Source organism: Lutjanus erythropterus, chromosome 3 (genome assembly GCF_056507025.1).
Source record: "Lutjanus erythropterus isolate fLutEry1 chromosome 3, fLutEry1.hap2, whole genome shotgun sequence".
NCBI classification, from domain to species: domain Eukaryota; kingdom Metazoa; phylum Chordata; class Actinopteri; order Lutjaniformes; family Lutjanidae; genus Lutjanus; species Lutjanus erythropterus.
In genome coordinates, this window is record NC_139319.1 from 23,739,373 (window position 1) to 23,761,466 (window position 22,094).

General features: G+C 39.4%; 2 protein-coding genes across 4 annotated transcripts; both read left to right on the top strand.

Moving 5' to 3' along the window:
• Nucleotides 1-2,045: 2,045 nt before the first annotated feature.
• fip1l1b (FIP1 like 1b (S. cerevisiae)) lies at nucleotides 2,046-15,832 on the top strand. Of its 3 annotated transcripts, none has more exons than XM_084715491.1 (16): nucleotides 2,046-2,327; nucleotides 2,701-2,755; nucleotides 3,966-4,032; nucleotides 4,203-4,315; nucleotides 5,072-5,136; nucleotides 5,300-5,407; nucleotides 5,505-5,635; nucleotides 6,512-6,630; nucleotides 7,932-7,985; nucleotides 9,882-9,981; nucleotides 10,066-10,216; nucleotides 10,335-10,416; nucleotides 12,451-12,506; nucleotides 12,752-12,941; nucleotides 13,871-14,017; nucleotides 15,652-15,832. In XM_084715491.1, exons 1-16 carry the CDS (start codon nucleotides 2,249-2,251, stop codon nucleotides 15,794-15,796), a joined length of 1,662 nt encoding a protein of 553 aa, XP_084571617.1. In that variant the 5' UTR covers nucleotides 2,046-2,248; the 3' UTR covers nucleotides 15,797-15,832. The 3 variants fall into 3 exon arrangements, with proteins under 3 accessions (XP_084571617.1, XP_084571619.1, XP_084571618.1); XM_084715492.1 differs by having other exon boundaries at nucleotides 2,047-2,327; nucleotides 15,655-15,832; XM_084715493.1 differs by lacking the exon at nucleotides 7,932-7,985.
• A 2,208-nt stretch (nucleotides 15,833-18,040) lies between these two features.
• Nucleotides 18,041-22,094, top strand: LOC146330043 (uncharacterized). Its single transcript, XM_084715495.1, has 6 exons — nucleotides 18,041-18,262; nucleotides 19,008-19,150; nucleotides 21,277-21,338; nucleotides 21,427-21,540; nucleotides 21,728-21,826; nucleotides 21,923-22,094. Exons 1-6 carry the CDS (start codon nucleotides 18,152-18,154, stop codon nucleotides 22,045-22,047), a joined length of 654 nt encoding a protein of 217 aa, XP_084571621.1. The 5' UTR covers nucleotides 18,041-18,151; the 3' UTR covers nucleotides 22,048-22,094.

The following is a 22,094-nucleotide window of genomic DNA, read 5'->3' on the forward strand; positions in this document are numbered from 1 at the left end:
GGAAAGGTGAGAGACACAAAGGACACAACAAAGGAGGGAGGGAGAGGGAGGAGCATCGATTTAACATTACTGTGGGACAGCCATTTAGCTCAGTTGGTAGAGCGTCCGCCCCATGTATGAAGGCTGTCAGCTCTCTGTAGCGGCAGCTGGTTTGATTCCCACCTGTGGTCCGTTGCTGTGTGTCATCCCCTCTCTCCTCACCCACTTTCCTGTCTGCTCTTCAGCCATCCTGTCTAATGGGGGCAAAAAAAAGCCCAAAAACATAATTAAAAAAAAACAAAAAACTTAACATTACTGTGACTGAATGATATCAAACTTGGAGAGGAGGGAACACAAGTTTATTTGATTATTGTTCACCCTGTTCACTCTCGATATGTTATTTTCTCTTTAGTTCGGCTTCATCCTTTAATCAAAGTTGTAAACACTGACACCTGCTTTGACACGAGGGAGAGACGGGGCCCTTGCATTCCTTGTGGGGCCCTATATAACTTGCGTAGTGTGTGTATAGGACCGACCATACAGCGCTATATGTTTTTTTAAGAGTTTTTATTCTATGGTAAGTGGTATATATATAATGTTTATTATCAGTATATAATGAGAATATTTCTTTCTTTCACATCTATAAATAAATAAACAAATAAATAAATAAATACTTGGACAGTCCTCCAATTTGACTTTTTTTTTAAAAGATTGCCATAATATTTGTTGAAGACGGTCATCTGCCCTGAAAAGCAAGACAATATTTTAAAGTTAAATTGGAGTGCTGTCCTTGTCTTTCTGTTTTAAAAAGTAATTAACTACAGTAAGGACAGCAGCCAGTCTTCGAGGTCTGATCGTGAGTTGAGTGGATTGTGTCTTATTTTTCAGAGCTGCTTTACATCTGCACCACTACAGTCTTAATGCTGCTGGCCACTGCAGCAGTGATGGGTGGAGTGTCTTCTTCATTTCCTCAGCAGTCCAGCAATTAAACACCACAATTTTTCACTCACGACTGCACTTCTCTTACTCTCTGTGATACATTTAACAATCTGACAGTTTCCCATTGTTTTATATTTCTACATTTAAGGGCCAAAAGGGTTTTGGACACAACCATGTTCATCCTATTATCTTTTTTTGATCTGGGGCTGCTTTGTGCTACTTTGTGAAATCCTACTTCCTACAGCTATGCTATTAGACAACAGTATGCTCTTGTCTCTTAGGGGAAGACCCTTTCATGACATTGCCTCTGTGCACAAAGTGAATTCCATAAAGCAATGGTGCTCACAGTTTGGTGTGAAAGAACTTGACTGGCCTGCACAGAGCCCCGACATCAACTCCTTTCAACACCTTCAACTCACATAGACCAGGACCAAGTGTGTCCCGTCATGCTGCTGACTGTGCCACTGTCAGGTTCAGACTCAGTTTATTTAATATTCCTCATCCCCTGTGATACACTGGGCCACAATCAGTGAGCTCCCTCTGTCATTCCTTATCCTTATTGCCAGCTCCTGCGGACATTCATCCATGTCTTTGACAGTTAACACTCAAAGTTAACTCAAAGTTTAGGACTTGGGACTTGACTCTGGACCTGTCAGTCTTGACTTGGGACTTGAGTGGAAATACTTGAGACTTGCAAAACCTGGCCCCCCATTGTTTTTTTATATAGTTTTGTTGTTGGTATATTGTCTCCGTATAAATTATACTAGATTATACGTATTTTTACACACCTATATTTATTTTCTTATAATTGCTCAGTGCTATATAAGGTAAAATAAGATATTCCTTTATTACTTTTTTAACAAATAATCAAATATAAAAAATATAAGGAAGAGGAAATATAATAAATATGAACACTATTATAAAATAGCAACAATAGGAACAATATATCACAATAATGGTACCAATATATTTTTCTGTTCTTGAATGGGAGTATCCGACCACATTCCCCTGGGGATCAATAAAGTATTCTTAATTTCTGATATTGGTTCTGACTGAACCGTGACGTGTCCTGTCCGTTAGGGGGCGCTGTGGTTTTTTGCATCAGTGCTTTGACCTTAGCGGGACTGACACGAACGACCTCTTCCGGGTTCACGTCGACGCGCAGAGGTTGGAGATGAATCTCTGAAGGCGTAATTTGTGTGTAGAACCGTGATTCCCGGCTGAAGGGAGCAATTGCTGGTGTATTAGTGCGTTCAGGAGGTTTAGTTGAAGGTTGTTTTTGAGAAGCAGCTGCTGTTTATCGCTTCGTGTCGTTAGCTGTTAGCTGAACATGTCTGCGGAGGAGGCGGACAAAACAACCACCACTGATGCCAGCGCTGGAGACGAGGAGGAGGAATGGCTGTATGGAGGTAAAAAGACACCTGATGTCCGCAAACACAGCTCCTCATTGACCGTCAGAGACATGCATTAGTGCGTGTGTGTGTTAATGAACTGCTAAACACCAGCGCTGTTTGTAACTGTATGAAGGTTAGCTAGAGTGTTAGCCTGGAAGCTAAGCTAGCAGCGCCTGTTGGATGTGTTTGTCGGCCTTTTGCAGCCGCATGACATGAGAAATAATGATTAAAGATGCGCCTGTAACATATTCTGTTAATATTCAACCTTGAAATGAGGGCAATTTCTCATTTTAGTCGCTCTCTGTTGGGTTTTATACGCTGAGCAGCCAGTGAATTGTATCTTGCTTTAGTTATGTTGTATGAACTGTTTTGCATTTTCATCTTTCAGATGAGTCTGAGAGCAAAGATGAGGATGAAGAAGCCAAACTGAATGCTGCTGTCAGGTATGTAACATCTGTATTAGGCTAATCCATATGAACACCTTGAGTTTGTGTAAGTGACTTAAAAACTTAAAAAGACTCCTGTTTACATCCAAAGGAGAATATGCTATTCATAACAAGCAACACTATATAAGGAAGTACACACATCCATAACTGTGCAGGGTTTGAAAAGTTTCAGAGTTAGTTTCCAAAGAAAAATGCAAAGATTGACTGTTGTATAAACATATATGTAGAGATAGGTACTATTGATGATAAATAAATATTCTTTGCATTTTTCAACTGATCACATGATGTAAGAAAACTTGGATTAAACTACTTGGATTAAATTGCTGTCCTGTGTCAGACTGTATCTTTTAATCCTTAGACAACGTGCATCTTGATTGTGAAATTAGCTTGACAAAAATAGTTTTTGTGGTGTACTACTTAACTTCCCAAAGAACAGGGGACCAATCTTAGCACAGACTAACACAGATTTTGATAAGCAACATATCTTGTACCTAGATAGGGTATCAGGGTGGGAAATAAGCAACAGCCACCAGCTAAATGCAGGAAAAATATTAACGTGGTTGGTAGATTTCAAACACAAAATAATGATTTACTATTGAGTAGCTAGTGATTTTTTAAAAACATACTAAATAAATAAGGTCTCTGAATCTTTTAAAGCTCATTTCTACACAGTTTTTGAACATTATGGTTCTTTCTTCTTGATATTTATCCCAAGAATAATGCACTATTCACATGGATTCAGACAGATGGTAGTAGACTGTAAACTAGATATCATTTTAGTGGACGGGATACACAAGTGCAGTTGTCCCCTCATTATCCATGGGTGAATGAATGAATGAATTGATGACCTTATGTTTTAGAGCAGCGGTTCTCAAAGTTTTTCTGGCATACCCCCTGCAGAAGCTGAAAAAAGCACTTTACAGCTACATGGGTTACTAATATAATTACATAAAATTATAGACACAGAATAATTTTATTTAATATATTTTAGCAACATGACAGCAGATCGTTCTGTGTGTTTTGTTTTGCCATCCCACCATTCTGTCAGACTGTTTGTGTTTCCTGTGCTGTCCAGAAGGTGTTTTTGTGAATCCATGTGAATGCAGTTTTAGGTTTTATACGTTATTTGTCAGAACAAAACTAATTTGCGTTTTTTGAAAATGCTTAGGATATTTGGTTATGTGTTAATGCTTCATTTTATCTACAGTGCACCTGCTGATACTTCAACAGAGGATGCTGCTGCACACGCTACAGGGAATGGAGTGGCCACCGAGGTAGGTCGCCTGCATGCTCACAGTCACAGTATGTATTGTGACGTGTGCTGTGCTTTTTTAAATCTGTTTTGTGTTTGTTTATACGCCTACCTTCCAGTGTACAGACCTCATTCCTCTCACAGTTTTTGTTTGTCCCTCTGACAAATGTTTGTGTCTCTTGTGTCTGTCAGGCCACAGGTGAAGCGGCAGGTGAGGATGTTGATAGCGACAGTGACAGTGATGATGATGATGACGACGTCCGTGTCACCATTGGAGACATAAAAACTGGAGCACCACAATACACGTAGGTTTTTAGTCAAAGTGTGGTCTTTTAGTGACAGTTACTGGCTACTTTAAATAAGCTAACTTACAGTTTTTAATGCCACTTGTAAAAAAGGGAAAATGCTTGGAATGGATGTTCCTACGGGATGTGTTTTTATGTTGCTCCTCATAAAAATAAGGTTTTAGTCTTTCTTTTTACAGTTCAAACAATATATGTATATGTATATGTATATGTACATATATATATATATATATGATATTAAAATAAGCTTGTTGGTGCTTTGACATGATTCTAAAATAGCTTCTCTGATCCACACAAAGAAATTAAGATGCTAAATTTACAACATATAACAAGAAACTGACATTAGTAGGAATGGGGGTAAAAATTTGTTCTTAGATGCATCATGATTTTCTCTCTTGATGGAAATTTAAAACCCTATTCTCAACATTATAATATCACCTAGTTCTGTAAGACTGTAAGACTTAATGGCTGAACCATTTGGATCGTAAAGTGTTACAGACATAAATGTGTGTTGTGTCTAAGCTAGACTCCCCTTTAAGTTTTGGTAAGGATGGCTGAATGTGACCAGCTGCAGTTGAATACAACCTTTAAAAAAACAAGTTTAAGTATGCATATAAAAGATAACGGGAGTACAGCTTTTTTAACTATGGATCATTGCAAATATGCCATGTTTTTTAAGTAGTAAGTCAGACAGAAATGTATGTAGACCTTGTGATACATCCGTGACAGGTTTTAATTGTTGTTTTTCCCTCCCAGACCTTATGGAGCGCCACCTGTCAATCTCAACATAAAGACAACAGGCTCCAGACCTTATGGACAAGGTATTACTATCTAGTCTTGCACCTGTTGTTCTTTTTCTTCCTTTTACAGTTTCTGTACTAATTTTGCTCTGCTCAAAACAACTAGAACATAAAGTAAATATTAAACACAAAGTTTAGTAAATAGATTGCATAAATGTTGTTGTGTCATTTTTTTTTTCATTAGCCACCAAGCTGAAGGGAGTGGATCTGGATGCTCCTGGAAACATTAATGGGGTTCCAGTGCTGGAGGTGGAAATGGAGTCTTTTGAAGAGAAACCCTGGAGGAAGCCAGGTCTGTCTGTCTGTGTAGTTTATAAACTGTCAAAATGTGTAACTGCTCCTTTAGATTTAGATACAGTATTTCACAAGTTTTGTTTGTGTGTCGGCAGGAGCGGATCTGTCAGACTACTTTAACTACGGCTTCAATGAAGACACGTGGAAAGCTTACTGTGAAAAACAGAAGAGGCTGCGCATGGGCCTGGAAGTCTCTACTGTCAGCTCGGTGACAAGCAAGATCACTGTGAGAGACAAGTCCTTACTCTGTCATTGTTTGTTTTTTTTCCTCTACATTTCTGTTTTCTTCATAAGTCTCTCACGGTATCATGGTAGTTTGTCAACTTCCTCAACGCGTAGAATAAAAATCTGAGCTGTCAGTGTCAGAAACAAGAACTTTTAGTGGACCTACTCTGACAGTTCACAATTGTTGCAGCCCGTTTCACAGCTGATGGCTGCAGCAATCTCCCTCAGTACTGGACCAGTTTCAAAAACTTGTTCCCATTAGTCACAAAAATTTTGGTAAACATAATATTTTGATTTCATACATATTTATCACATATATTTCTGCATTGCTATAAACAGGCTGCTCTCAATATGAATGATCTTGTATGATTGGGGCTTTTCCACTGGCTCTTTTGGCCGTGCCAAGTCAAACTCAACTCACGTCTGTGCAGGAGAGCAGAGAGAAAGACGTTACTAAAAGTGTCTGTGGCTGTGTATTCAGCTCTCAGTTCTTTAGAAGTTAATCCCTGTGATTTAAGGTCAGATACCTGCTGTATTTTACTGTAATGTTCACTAGGAGCTGTATAGAAGTCATGATGGAAATGAAAATTTCCTGTTGTTGTTGCTGCTTCATAATAATAGCTTTTGAATAACACAGTAATAAGAGCTGTTTTACAGCTGCTCTGCTTGAGCTAAGCTGCTCATCTTCAGTCACGAAATGCACCTTCAAGGGAGTTGTGTTGTTGTAATGGAAATGCAAATACCCGCTGTGCTGGGTTGATGTGCCAGCATATCTGTATGAAAAATGGTTATATGTCTTCTTTGAAATGAAAACAAACTCTCTACTATGGTTAACACACTGAAATATATTAATCCGCTTATTTTGGTTCTTTCTTAGGTTCAACAAGGCAGGACAGGTAATGAGAAGGACATGTCCAGTTTGCCTGTTCATACATCTAAGCCAGACTTCACATCTCCTGTCAGCCTGTACAAGTCAGCCGTCACTCAAGTCACCAGGTAACACTTCTGCTGTCATCTTTACTTGTTAAGATATCTGATAATATTAACGCACAGGCAGTTTACACTTAAAGTGATGTGTATAGAAAAGTTACTTAAAGTTAGTAAGTAAGTAAGTTAACCTTAAGTGTGTTCCCAGCCACCTGTTTTTATGTTCAATATACGCATTAAAAAAAACACAAAACGCTTGAAATTTGGAAGTCAAAAAACTGCAAAAAAAAAGTTAAAAAAAAAAAAAAAAAAAATCATGAGGCATGTGACTTAAATATCCACCGAGGCTTCTGCTCCACTCTCTTCCCCGATGAAAACATCAGATCTGTGTGGAGGGATGAGGAGACTGCAATAAAGTCATACATAAAACAAACATAAATGCCATATTTCCATCATATTTTCCATGTGGTTTTCCCATTGTCTGAGGTTTTACAGGCACTCTTATAAAGCCATATTATGCAAGAACTGGTATTTATTTTGTGACCTGGCGCCCCTGCAGTTTCAGAATGCAATTCCCCTCACTGCTATCGTAAATACAAATCGTGCCTTGAACCCTTTCGCCTCTGCCATGACATCCATACTGAGAAAACCGAGCTCTTTGCTTCATATAGCTAGCTGAAGACCCATAGTAGTGCCATAAAGCATTAGGCACTTCGTCTGGAGACTGTATATACTCAATTCAAGTTACATAATGCAACAGCAGACTGTCAGGGTGCAGAGTGTGAATGAAAGGGGTGCCTTCTTCCCCTACTACAAGTCAGTGTACTATCAAAATGATTTTGAAGCTGTTATTTTAAGGTAAAACAGTTGCATAATGTTGCTTTAATGTCATTTTGCTGCATCCTGTTCTTCTGCAGTGGTTTATTACCACCCAACTTACTGATACCAGCTGTTTATCTTAATATTTGCTGAACAGCCGTGAATGTAAATGTACATTAATTTGCATTCTCTTTTGCAAATTTTTGGAAATTCCTTTAAAGTCTGAGCTACATTTGGATGAAAGCTTTGCTTATGTGTTCAGATAAGGGAGGGCTGGAAGAGAAGAGTAAAGGGGGCAAGAACTGGCCATCTGCATTAGGCTGGTTTGTTTATTTTGAGGGAAACTGCAAAGTGAAAACATTTCTTTTGTTAAGCTCAACATGCTCACACACCGTCACACAAAAACACACCTGCTCACCTCCAGGCCACCTACCAGTGGTCCTTGTGTTTAAAAGGTCACCATCCCATGGGCTGTATGTGAGTGTTTGTGTGTGTTAGGGCCGATGTTACTCTCATCTCCTTTACCCCTGTCCTTTGTTTCAAAATGGTAGGATCTCTCCCCCTCAGTGGACTGGCCCGCCTGTTCAGGACATGTCCTATTATACGTAAGTGGGCATGGCCTCGTCCCTGCAAGATTAAATGGGCCTGATGAGAAAATGTGTTCATGTTAAAAAAAAATGAGGGGCCTGGCGTTTTTCTTGACCATGAAATGTGACCACAGAAAAACTCCCGGCGCTACTTCCAAGGCCCTTGAGATTCTTTCTTTTTGCCCATGTTTCTGTCTTTTGGGGTGGTTGATGTGTATGTGTCATAATGTAGGAATTTAAAATGAATTAGAGCTTCTTTAAAAAGAGAGAAGGACGAGACACCAGCATCTCATCATGATATCTGAGTCCACTGCTCCCTATTTTGGTCTGATGAGAATTACTTAAAATTAAAAGGTAATTTTGTGATTAGACAGATCCTTAATACATTATCTCAGTTTTTTCTTTTTTAAAGTTACAACATTTACAAGAGGGTCGTAACTTATTTTTAAATGTTAAAACCCTTTCAAAGGCCCTTTATCATACCTCCTTAATAAGATGTATTTTTAGTTTGTACAGGATGTTGAATTAACACAATGAAGGATATTTAGTAGAAGTCAAGAAGTGGTTTTGTCTGACACAGACGTGATAGTCAAAATGTTAGAAAAGCTCAAAGTTAAAAACACTGATGGTTTTGTTGACTAATATTTTTAAAACAATGCAGCCTGAAGCCCTTGGAAAATGCAGTTTTGAAATGTCATCTATAGGGATGCAACTGTTTCTGACACTAATGGAGTTCTGAAAGGCTAAAAAGTAACTCTGAATGTGGTTATCATTTGAGCTAAACCGATAAATCGTCCAGGCAGATTTGGCTAGTACATATTTTGTCCAGAGAGAAACCATTTTTACACTCTAAAATGCCCAGTGATCTGTATCAACTTTATGTCTTAATGTCGAAATTGATATCAGTAACAGCCTTAAAAATCCGGTATCAGTCGGGCTGTAGTTGTCATCATTTATTGTGTGTAGCCTGTGGAAATGATTTGGAACAGCACTGTTAGAGATTTTCATGGGACTTTGATATGTAGTTGTGTAGATATGTACATTGCTGATTATGTTTGCTTACTCTATAGGGGTGTCACGATTTAAATTCTAAATCTAAAATTAATTGAAATGAACTTTCGATTTTAATCGGTGAAATCAAAAGCAGGATCTGTGATTCTCCCAGTATGTTGTTTTCTCTCCACCTCTGCCTAGTTGTGTGTGTCTGAAGAATAAAAAAAACTTCAGCCCTTCATAGATGACACAGCGTAGCTTACTGGTAGCCAGCAGCTGCACTTCAGAGACACCACAGACAGAGCCGGAGTTGGAGATGATGGAAAAACAACAGAACTGGAAAATCCTTTTTTTTTTTTTTCTTATAAATTTCAACATTTCTAATCCTGGTGGTTTTTGCAGGTGAGAAACTTGTGTGAATCCCTCCACTTTTCAGCCACATCACACTTCATACTGTTAAAATTTCTTTTTAAAGAAGATTTTCTTTAAATGTAGGCAGCTGTTCAACTGTAAATGACAGTTGAATAGCTGGAGGACAATGAGGCAGAAATCAAGAGGCAGGGAACCAGCTGGAAAGAGGTCGAAAGTACAGCTCAGAGCCGTGTCAGATGGAGAGCTGTCGTCGACGGCCTATGCGCCGTTGGGAACGAGGGGCCTAAGTGTAAAAAAGTAAAATGACAGTTGTGTTAGAACATAAAAGCAATGATCTGTTGATCTTTACAAATCAAGACTCAATAGCCTACCAATGACACTCAGTCAGGGCTAAAAAAATGTTTAAATTAAAAATCAAATCATGGATTTTGAGAATCATGACGCCCCTATTAATCTCTGTGTGGAAGTAGACGGTGTGTGTGAGAATATGTTATTTGCTTTGGTTCCTGCTCAGTGCCTTGATTTTTAGTTTTTCTATTCTTTTCCCAGGAAGACGAGCGGTACTATAGATGTGATTGGTGGACAGACGGCCACCATCAGCAGGGTAGAGGGGCGACGCAGACACAATTTGGATGGCAATAACATCCAGGTACAGAGAGTTGCTCTGAATCTAAAAACACTCTGAGATGTTGAACTCCAGACTTACTCTCTTCTGCTGTGTGCTGTTGTGCAGGTGATCGCTGAACAGTCAGACGCTGAGCCAACTCCCGCTAAGATACCATCCTTCTTCCCTCCTGGACCGCTTCCTCCAAACATACCCCCACCTCCTTTCCTCCCTCCACCACCCAATGTCAGCGCTGCACCCCCACTCATCCCCCCGCCCAGTAAGTTTATCATCTTTTTCTTTCTTATCTGGTTTTAATCAGCTATCCTATTGTACCCTTTGCTCTGTTTTGTTGTTTTTGATGTGTTTATTCACTCTCCCGTCTTTCTTTTTCATAGGGTTGCCCATTACTGTCCCTCCTCCTGGTTTTCCTCCTCCACCCAGTGGGCCCCCTCCCTCTATCATCCCAACTATGGACAGGTAACATTCACGAACACACGTACACACACACTCTAAAGGCCCTACTTTAAGTACACAAATGCAGCAACAAGTGCAAGAGCCGTAGTTCTTTGGTGTGAACATTTTGGGGGGGGTTCTGTGGCTTGCAGGTTTCCTGTGGTATTCCTGCGGGATGGGAGTTCATCACGAGATTGGGAAGGGACAGGAAAAAAAATCAACAGGAGTGGGCAGGAGGGAAATCAAAATAACAATAAGTCATTTTTAGATGCAGTTCTAATATGAATAAATGTTCTTTCCTTTATTTTGAACATAATGCTAGTTGCTCTGAGATGGGAGAGTATTACTGTTGTGGGAGTGGGATGAGATGTGGCAGTGGAAATTCACTTCTGTGTCACCCTCAACATTGTGGGCATCTCTGAAGCATACCTGCTAGTTTGGTTCATGTAGGTAGAGCAGCACAAAGTGCAATAGGACTGGGAGAAGGTGAATATAGATTTGAGGTTGTGGTGATCAGCAGTCTCAATTCTCTGAAACAGCTGAGCCAATCACAGTGAAGGATGACAGCTCAACAAATGAACAATTGGCTTTTTCAAGGAGGTCACTTTGTTGTCTGGAACATTTAGAGCGGCGCCACAAATATGAAGCCAGTTAATTAGTACAATGATGATGGGAGCAATAATTAAAATTTGTTCGGTGAAGCCGTTTATACGATTGCATCAATCCAGTGCTATTGAGTCATAATTTGACTATATTTCGTATTGTAAATAGTCGATCATAAAATGTGACGCAGCAGATTTTCTTTATTGTGCATTTCAAGAATAAAACATGAACCGATTAATTAAAAAAAAAAAAACGTAAGCAAGCCGTGACTCACAGGATTAATGGGCCCCACATTAGACAGAATACTGAGTTGTTTGTAGCAGCCTGGTGTCATTTGCATGTGATTTAATGAAGACAAACATAGTGAACGGTCGTGTGTAATGACACTGAGATCTGCTGCGGCACTTCTCAAATCATAATCACTCATTAATTTATTGCTTTAAACTGCATTAAATATTTTTCTATGCTTATTTAAGCACATCTGCTCGTTGGAGAGATTAAAATTTTGTAATTAACATTCTGTTATTGTTCCACATTTGTTCCAAGTATTTAGTTTGCTGTTGAAAAAAATCACCACAGTGGCAACTGAGTGACATTATTACCAGAAACAGACTGGGTTAAGATGTGGTAAGACATCTATTCTGAGTACCAACAACTTACTTACTGCTGCCTCAGTTGGATGAAACTTCCACCACCTTGGACCTCTACTTCCACCTGCGTGGCGTGCTGAGCATCAAAATACCACACAGCACGGCAAAGCAAATTTCAAAGTCAGAAAGTATCGTTAATCATGGCACTGCCAAAAAAGTTAAGTTGTTGTTAAACAAGATAAGATATTCATGAGTAAAAGTAAAAGGGTGTATAAGAAGCACACACTTAAAAGTAAAAAAAAAAGTCTGTCACCAATTTAAAAATATACTACTCGAGTAATTCTCAGACTGCATGGATCAAAAAGAAGTTTTTCTTCATTACTACAAGTTTCAGTTAATAAAAATCACATTATTGACTTGTGCTGCAAGTCTAAAGTTCATATTTTCCTTCATTACAAAGTTGTGTAACAAAACATTTGAACTTTACAACTTTGAAGTTGATATGTAAACAGAAAGGCACAAAGACTGTCATCCTGGCTTTGACCAAAAGTCAAACTGAAAATCACATAGCATTTTTGTGTAGACCCCCACATCTGCTCTGTAAATCACATCCTGTGATTTAAAGTCCCCTCGTGTTCTTCTTTGAGGAAAAAAATGAAGGAAAACCAAAAGGAAGAAATCTATATTTTATATTGTTTGGTTTTAAGATGGCGTCACCTAGTTTAGCACTAATAGACTGGAGCAGTGTTAGTTCTCTGTCTACATATGTGGAGAATTTGTTTCGGTACAGACAGTTAATGGCCTCATAGACACACACACACACACACACACACTGTAACATATCGTCTTTCCTCTGTTTCCACAGTGGCCACCCTGGAAGTTATGATGGACGTTCTGTCCCTCCATATCCATTCCCCCAAGGTAGGAAGCTTTATAGTGTGATTTGTTTTTTAAATGTCAGCAACACAATAAATGTCAGAACTTCTTTTCAATTCATTTTTGAGAAATCATCTGTTAGATATATGGAAAACAATGGTATGTTCAAATTGTTAGTTGTATTTACATTATATTACTTAACTGGATTTGAATGAAGTCTCATTTCCAGGAAACATTTGAACACAAAGTAACGACCACATCTTCGGGTCCCGTCCTTTTACCATGTTCAGGTGCATACCCTCCACCCATGGCTGGAGGCGTGCCTCCTCCTTGGCCCCCCATGATGGACAACTCTAAAGCCTGGGACTACTATCCCCGTCGAGATGACAAGAGAGACAAGGAAAGAGACAGACCTCGAGAAAGGACACATGAACGGGAGAGAGAGAGGGAGCACAGCCCGTCAGCTATGAGCTACACCAGGTGAAGGACACACACAAACACACACACTCACACACACATATGTATATACAGGGTGTATTTACAATTTAAAAAATTTATTACAAAAGCGATTGATGAGATATGTTCATCAGATTTGTTCTATGTTCTCAGCGGTTATCAAAGTTTCCAGTCTGACCAGTGGGTTGTAAGGGATGGCCCAATTCCCTGGCCACCTCGTTCACCAGATATCACTCCCCTGGACTTCTTTCTATGGGGTTATGTTAAAGATATTGTGTATCGAACCAAGACACGGGACCTGAAGCAAAAGATCACTGATGTCATTGCCACTATTGATGAGGCTATGCTACAGCGAACATAAAGGTTTTTTTTTTTGCCTCATTTAATACACCTCTATAGTACAGTGATCTTTTGCTTCACGTGTGAAGCATGAATGTGATCAAAAACTTTAATAACCACTGAGTACATAGAACAAACATGATTAACATATCTCATCAATTGCTTTTATAATAATTTTTTTGTTTGTAAAGACACTTTGTGGACTGTGTGTTCACAATCTGGAAGGTGAGGTGACTAGCAATTGTGAAGCTGATAGACAAGGTGATGAATAATGTTTTTTAATCCTCAATAGGAGTGGTAATTTTTGAATTGAGGTATTGGAATAGTCATCATGAGAGAAAAAAGTTTGATTGGTGCATCCCAATTTTTGTCTCCAGCTTTTTAAAGTTCTACAGTTGTTGACAGATTTACCCAAAAGGTCTTGCATGTCACTGAAAAGCATATTTTAAACAAATGGTTCATGCACTCATGGTCAGAGTCACACACTGATAGACTTTTTTGTTTATTTACTGTAATATTTAAAAGCCACTCTTTAACCAGAGAAATGACCTATTTGGTATGCATGCAAACACAACATAATAAAATGCAAACTCTTGTTCTTTCAACTTCCATAGCGACGAGGAGCGGTATCGTTATCGTGAGTACCAGGAGCGTGGTTACGGAGAACGACATCGTGACCGGTCGAGCCGAGAGAAAGAGGAAAGACACAGAGAGAGGCGGCACCGAGAGAAAGAGGAGGGACGCCACAAGTCCTCTCGCAGGTGCATAAACACACGAAAACACCATCTGTGACTGATGATTGTCCAGTCATAGCTTAGCAACTGTAAATAGGCACTAGGCCCTTTAAGATTTGGATGGCTCTGTTACTGGATTTTGGGGAATTTAAATCCAAACATATTTACTCAAGATAGCGTTACATTAGCCAAGTACATCAGTTTGTCCTCATGCTGTAATGACAAACACATGATCACTATACCACAGTCATGTGATGCAGGGTTGATATCCTGACAAGTCAGGAACTACATCTTTGATTGGTCAACAGACTCGATGCAAGGCATCTTGGAATTGCCAGTGGACAGCCAACAACATGCTAACAGCAACAGCTGTTTTCAACATGAAAAAAGTGGATAAATAACTGCAGAAGACATTCAATTTTGGATTTTATGTTGATTTATTTTACAAAGTCTCCAACAAGAAGCTGAAGTACAAGGCTGGATTACAAAACGTCTGAGAGGCATATGATTGCATCCCAGCTGATGCTGGCACAAACGTGCTACTGTCTTGTCCTCCTCAGCTTACTGTGGGGCAAACCCAGTTACTTTTCCAGCAGCTGGGAAATAACAGACAAGACTCTTCTTGGTCGTGAGAAGCTGCAGCATTAATTAACTGACACACTGTATCCTGAACTGTACATTTACCGCCACACTGACAACATAATGCTCACCTTTTCCTCTGCTCCGCTATCAGCACTGTTACTCCCAGGGTGCTGCTCATTCGCTCTCTGTCACCTGCACACCACACACACATTACACACAGCCCTATTGCCTTAAGGAGCTATGCTAAACTTATAACAGTATTCTTCAATAGTGTCCAAAAACATAATTATTTGAACAGTCACGGTAAAACACCATCCTGTGTGAATATGTTGCTATTCACTGCAATAAGGGAAAAAACCTATACAGCCCTAATTGTATAGTCCTAATTGCAACATCACTATGAACAAGTGTGTGAGTGTGTGTGTGAGTTTGATCTTACATTTTTCCTAGCTGTCCAGTGCAATACACGAACAATTCTGTCTCTTTATTTCCTGACATATTTGTTTACCACTGCTGAGGATGTTGACTGTTTAAACATGTAAAAAGTGAAATGAAACATTTAGAGTTAGCTGAAGACAGAATTTTCAAACAACTCCTGGAGCTAAGGTTAGCTAAATTAGCTTGCTAGCTACATCTTATATAAAATCTGCCAGCAACAGGTGCAAAAGCAGCTTTTTCATTTTTACCTTGTGACCGAGGATTTTGCCTGCTGAAATGAGAAGCGGGTTTTCAATCAAGGACCCATTGTTCAACAAATTAAAAGAATTTTGAGTCGTAATCTCCGGTCGTTATTAAAAACTGCCTATGTGCCATGTGCCCCAAGAAGGGGAAGATTAAGAGACGATTTGGCACCATGCTGCCTCTCTCTGCCACCTTCTTTAACCTTTTGTCTCAATTTCATTTCACCTCTTCTTTCTTTCATCTATCGATCTTCTTGTCTCTCTGTATTACTCCTCCCTCTTTACCTTTTTATCTCACTTACCCCCTATTGTCTTCCCTTTCTGCCCTTTTCTCCCCCTCTTATCTCCTCCCTCACCTCCTCTGCCCTTTCCACACTTCCATCTGTCTCCTTCTATCAGCAGCAGTAGCAGGAGGCGGCACGACAGCGAGGAGGGCGACAGCCACCGGAGGCACAAACACAAGAAGAGCAAGAGGAGCAAGGAGGGCAAAGAGGCCAGCGGGGAGATCAGCGCAGACCAGGAGAACCAGGAGGCCATGGAGTAGTGATCCCCACCTCCTCTCTGTCTGTTTGTTTGTCTGTCTGTCTGTCTGTCTGTCCGTCCCCGGCCCAGTCTGTCCCTCCCTCTGTGTCTCCCACCACCAGGATGAGAAAGAAGGAAAGGAAGAAGATGAGCACAGACCAGCAAAACCAGGACGTGTCAGAGTGATCGATGCGTCCTGTCACTCTCCTCTCCATCAATCTCCATTCTCCTCCATCCCGCTGTCGTTCATCCTCACCATCACTTTTAGATGGAGAACGATGGAGAGGAGGAGGCAGTGAAGGAGGGAGGGTCGTCCTTTTTTCTTCATCTCTTTCCATCACAAGTTGACATCAGTAAAGGCATCAATCTGTCTTAAACCCCCTCCTCCCTCAGTTTGTTCTCGATTCCCAAACCCTCCTCTCTCAATTAGGTTGTTCTCCTGAATAGTCAGGATGACCAGTGGAATTTGCCCATTTTCTGTCATTTGTTTATTTGTCCTTTTGTTCTTGTTCTGTATGAAGACCTCTATAGAAAGCTCTCAGTTTGTTAAGTTCAATTAAAAAAACACTTTTGATAAGATGTGTTTTTGTCTTTTTTTTTGTTGATGTTGTTTTTAAATAGTCTATTAATTCTTCACATACACAAGTTTTTCACAGTAGATTATTAGGGCCACATTAAGGAAAAAAGAGAGAAATAATTAAGTTGAAAATGTTGAGAATAAAGTTAAAATGGTATTTCAACTTTATTATTGACATTTTCACTTTAATCAACATTTTAACTTTTTTCTCAAAATGCAAATTTAAAAAAATCTTCTCATCTCCTCATTTCTTTTCTCTCATATTTAGCCCTAATACTGTTTTAGATGGAAGAAGAAGAAGGAGGAGGCATACTTTAGTAATCCCAAGGGGAAATTACATTTGTTGCTCTTCTGTAGTTTTATGGACACAGAGGTGTGAAGTAATTCGTTTTAGTCTTTCACAAGCACTGCTAACTGTTTAGTCGACCCATCATGCTTTTTAGAAATCACCTTTGGGATCTGAAATACTGTGACCCTCCACTCAAAAATGTGTTTCGATTATTCCCACTTCATTTGGAGCTTCACTGTGCAGAATGGTTTGTATGTGCATTAGTTTGACACTAGTTTGTTTTCACATTTATGTGCTGAAGAAAGAAAGTTTCTCTGCTCGATCTAAATCTGAGTTCAAGACGTACCGACAAGCGACTTGAATCCTCCTGTGCACACACAGAGACGGCGACATCTTGTCTCCAGCATAAACACCCTAACCCTTAAATTAAAATTATTTGCATGTACAAAGTCTTTGGAATGAGGGAGAAGAAGATGTTTAATCCCAGAATCCCACTATAAATGCATTGCGATATTTCTTTGAATTTATCTTCAACAGTAGTAACAGAAGAGTGTGCAGTGGTTAAAAAAAAAAAAGATGTTTAATGAAAGAAAATATGAATTTTGTATTTTGTAATGGTCTGCTGACGTGATGAGAGTTTCTGCATTGTGTGCGTGCAACACTTTGCAAACTCAAGACGAAAAGAAATGTGGATCAAGTGTATGTGGTCAGTTCTGAACCCACAAACCCTGCAGCCCAGACACAACCATCTACATCTGACACAACTTTGACTGTAAATGAACTTATGTGACACATTCAGGAATACAGTTGATACACGTGCAGTTTTTAGGTCACTGTAACTTGTTCACATGATTCAAAACTGTTTATTCTTCAATTAAGTTTTTTCATTAATTGAATAGTGTGGATCTTAAATCAGCAACCTCTCTCTATCCAAAACTAGTGGCACAACTCTCCCTAGTAGTGGGGTAAGTTGTAACAATGGAACTCTTCGTATTTGACATTAATTCACAAAGTCTGTGAATGCGTAGTAGACAGTTTTATTTGTAGCAGACAAATATGGGCATCTGGGTTTGATTAATAGGAAAGCTGCTGCTTCCTACTGAAAACAGCAAAACGAGACAGTATGTTTACAAAACAGGTGTGAGAGGCACAGTATAAACCCTTTTGTACTAATTGCATGTGTTTGAGCCTCAGTGACAGATCAGAGAGGATTATCAGAGGGAGATTAACAAATAAATTAGTCTACATATGCCGTATATAACAGCCTCCACTGTTACATGTGATTGGATCAAGATTCCATCAGTTCCTCCAACAGGTCAAAGTCTCTGTTTGCTTTGGTTACATCAGCTCACACAGTAGTGAATATACATGGTGATATGCATAAAGCAGGAGACTGTTTGTGTTGCAGGCAGAGAAGAAACACAACTGAAGAGGACAAAGTAAAATCTGAGCGTGGAGAACAAGGCCTGGAAGGAAAGCTTGAGAAAAACAAGACAGGAGCCATCTAGAGGATGAAGTGTGGTGCTGTGGTTGTGTTGCTGAGTCTCCTCTCAGTGGGACGCTCCGCTCCTCTGAGCGGCTGTGACAGTCTGTTAAAACCGATAACTATCAGCAATGAAGCCGTAAGTTCACCACATCCGCCTTACTTTGCATCTTTAAATGGATGATTTAAACAGTTGAACGGATAAATTGCATTTTCCTCTATTTAAGAAGTCTGCTAACTGTTCTACTTCAGTTTCTCTTTAATCTTTTCATTAAGTGCAAAGACAGGTGAAAGATTTTTAAGTAAGCCAGGATCACTATCATCATGATCACCAGCAAGATCTATGTCCTTTTCTTGTGTAAAGCTGAAGAGCTGCAAAAGACAAAAGGAAACACAGATTTGTGAGCAGTAAACATGATACAAATTCATTCCATGGTTATTAGACTACAAAAAAACTGAAGTAAAAACTAAAACTAGGTGTGATTTTAGTTTACTGAAAGAAAACTAGACAAAAGCCACCTATTAGTGTACTTGAAGCATAGAGCGAAAAGTGGTGGGAATCAGGAGGGGTCAGTTATTGAATTTATTGTGCGTCAACTAAACAATGTCGCCATATCTATAATTAGAACAACGTTACCACATTGCTTCAAGAAAACATCTTGTAAGTTATTATGAAATTATTTGGTCCAGACCTCAAATTACAAACAAAGCATTTACCATATTTCAACATGGCATTAATTTGTGATCAAGCCTCAAGACCATGGAGAGAAATCTATAATTTAACACTTGATGTTATATTTCAAACATATATGATTGTCAAACAAATCTCCCCCAAGTTCACAAGGAGACTGACATGTATCCCGTGCTCTGTCTGTGTGTTCCAGATGTTGGGGAGGTGGCTGTACATCGGGGGGAGCTCTGACCTCCCAGGAAGCCGCTCCCTGGGCCATCTGATGACCAGTGTGTGGCTGGACATCACTGCGACCAGCCAGAGCAACGTCCTCAATATCATCCAGACTCAGAGAATGTAAATCTCCAAACACGCTGTCACACCACAGGGCTGTCTTCCCATACTTGCCAAACAGGGAGGATTTCGAGATTAAAAAAACAAAAACAAAAACAAAGACTTCCAGAGACTTTTCTAGTGACTTTTAAAGAATGAAAATAATAAAATAATAAGTACACCGCAACAGCATTTCTATGTTTGAACATTTTAGTTTTACTTTTTATTCTCAGGAAAGAATACAGAATAAGTTGTTCTCTAGCGTGAACTAAGTTTTCTTTCAGTTGTATTTCATTCATTTAGTTTTTGCCCTTAAAGGAAAGTGACATGGCAGATTTTTAAAAGTTGCATGCCCCTTTTCTTTATAACTTTCTTTAAGAAATGGGAGTTCTTATTATGAAGTCTGATTTGCTGTGGCTGTTTTGTTGTCATATAGGGATTATACACATTTTTACACTGTTAGAAACAGGTTGTGATAATGAAAAGGAAAAAATGTCAGAAATCAGGAGAAATACAGTAAAACTGTGGTCCTGGGAGGAAACAGGGAGAGGACAATGAAAAACAGGATTCTCCTGGGAAAATCTTGAGGGTTGGCAGGTTGTAAGTGTTCTCCCTCATTTCTCAGCTTTATCTAGAGCTGTCGTATCAAATAGAGAAAAAACGAAGGATTTCTTAAGCTAAATCCTGGTGGTTCCAGTTAATTTACAAACCCTGTCTGGACCACATGATAACATAGAGCTATTGTTTTGCATTCAAAGTTTTAAAAAGTGAAAAAAACAAACAAAAAACTCACCAAAACTGAACAGTAGTTATTCACATATATTTAAACAGTGGGAATAAATCTAATATTTGAATAAACAACAAGCTGCTAACATTTATAAACAAAACATCTCATTTCTGTTTTTATGTGACCATCTTTCCTGAGTGTCCTGTACACAATTACAATTAGTGCACTATTTTCTATCAGCAGTGGAAGCTGAGGAAACAGGAAAAAGTTGCAAGAATTTTGACCAGTGACAAAGCAAAAATATGCACTGGTGAATTAACCGTAAACACACATTTGAGAGCAAAACAAACAAAAGTTCACATCTTAATATGATTGATTATCTGTAAAGGCCTCAAAACATAAGAAATCTATATTAATGAGTGCATCTGTGCAACGTGTCCTCCAGGATACAGACATTCACTGCCTGATTATCAAAGTTTTAAAAATGTTACTCATTTTCAGCAAGAGCATTTAAAAGCATCCTTCAATATTTTCTAAAACAAAATCATCCAATTAACATGAAAAAAACAAAACAAAAACAACCCTTACATAATGGCCAGTGTCTTTGTCCATGCACACTGCCATTTTGGATTTTTGATACAAATGATGGGTGTATTTTTGAATGTTGGTCACATGATCATGAATACTTGACCCATCCCCCAAAATTATCTGTGACCAAACAGTATTTACAACCAATGCGATGTCTATAAACCAGCGGGCCGTTACAGGCCCCAGCTTCATACGTGTTGACACAATATAACTTTGTTGGTTTTAGGAGACCAGGAGACACGCATTCAGTTCAACTAGAATGTTTATTTTAAAATAAGACCTTCGTTGCTGGAGACCCGACAATCAACTTTTATTGAACAATACTAATAAATAGCTAAAAAGTATAAACTCCAGTCATCATAGTAACAATATACAAATCATGGACAATTCACACTAAAATTAAGGTTGAGTCCAATTCAACATGGTAGACAAATTAGGCCGAATGACCGGCTAAGGCGAGGAAGCAGTCTGGCACTTAGTCTTGCTCACTCCGAGGCCCTGATTAAAGGAGACACTGGGAACCGACTACTCTGGCTCAGACAAGGGGGAGACAAAGGCTGAATTTCCTCCTCAACATGGGGCTGCTGAGTCAGGATCAATCGGGACACAGCCTCACTAGACCAAGCAGCCCTACCACATGTCTATCAGGATTCAGGCAAAGAAGCACTGATTACACACACCTGTCCTTATAAACTCTGTCTAACCCTACAGAGGGTAGTGCCGTCACCCTACATGACATATTTAGAGTGCAGTGAATTCTGTTTGGCCGCTTCATTCACTAAAGAATCTATTACAATGTCATATTTGGATTCAGGCTTTCTGTTTTTTTCCACAGATATGGCCAGTGTTCCAGCTTAAAATACAACGTGACCTTTGAAAACAGCACAATGTTAATTGGTGAGTGCAGAATATATCAGAGAGATTCTTTAAGGTGGACGCCACATTCAAATACATCATTTTCTGTCTGTGTGTGTATTTTTCACAGAGCAGCCCTTCTACCTCAAGGAGGTCTACCTGCCAACTGACTGCTCCGATTGCCTGGTTGTCCATGAAGAAGTTACCTCTGGCAAAGACCGTTTCACCAGTCTCATGCTTTTTAGTAAGAAATACTCACTTTCCTGTCTTAAAGATGAGCACTTCTTCTACTCAGTAGGCTGTCTTCAGTTACTCTGTCTGCCAAGTGTCCTCGTTAGATTTCCCGTTTTTGTTGTATGTTTAGTTTGAATGTCTCATTTTTGGGATGTAACTCCTGAGATTGTTCCTTATTGTGACATTTGTATTTCCAGGCAGGAGACAGAGTGTCTCCTCTGATGTTCTGGAGATGCTCAAGACACAAGCAGAATGCCTCCGGATGCCATCGCCCTTAATGGTAGACCCAAACTCTGGTGAGATGTTCAGCTGTTCCTTTTAAATCTCCACATACGGTGCCTCCATACGGAGCTGTTTGTTTTGTGACTTATTCTTAATGTGTACGTACACAGAAATCTGCCCGGACGACATCACGCCCTCAGAGGGGCTCAGTGTCTTAAACAACTTACTGGAGCAGAAGATGGGACATCGAGTTGCAAGACTCCTGGATTCTCTTTTTGATATGTTTGTTAATTGATTTATAATTAGATTTTGTCTGTAGTTTAAGTCATTTTGTAAAAATAA

What these genes read in the sequence shown, in the direction of transcription:
- fip1l1b (XM_084715491.1), top strand. Translation starts at nt 2,249, where the DNA reads ATGTCTGCGGAGGAGGCGGACAAAACAACCACCACTGATGCCAGCGCT. An exon ending in CAGGACATGTCCTATTATAC is followed by an intron (nt 7,986 to 9,881) that starts GTAAGTGGGCAT and finishes TTCTTTTCCCAG; the next exon opens with GAAGACGAGCGGTACTATAG. An exon ending in ATCATCCCAACTATGGACAG is followed by an intron (nt 10,417 to 12,450) that starts GTAACATTCACG and finishes CTGTTTCCACAG; the next exon opens with TGGCCACCCTGGAAGTTATG.
- LOC146330043 (XM_084715495.1), top strand. Translation starts at nt 18,152, where the DNA reads ATGAAGTGTGGTGCTGTGGTTGTGTTGCTGAGTCTCCTCTCAGTGGGA. An exon ending in ATCATCCAGACTCAGAGAAT is followed by an intron (nt 19,151 to 21,276) that starts GTAAATCTCCAA and finishes TTTTTTCCACAG; the next exon opens with ATATGGCCAGTGTTCCAGCT. An exon ending in CACCAGTCTCATGCTTTTTA is followed by an intron (nt 21,541 to 21,727) that starts GTAAGAAATACT and finishes TTGTATTTCCAG; the next exon opens with GCAGGAGACAGAGTGTCTCC.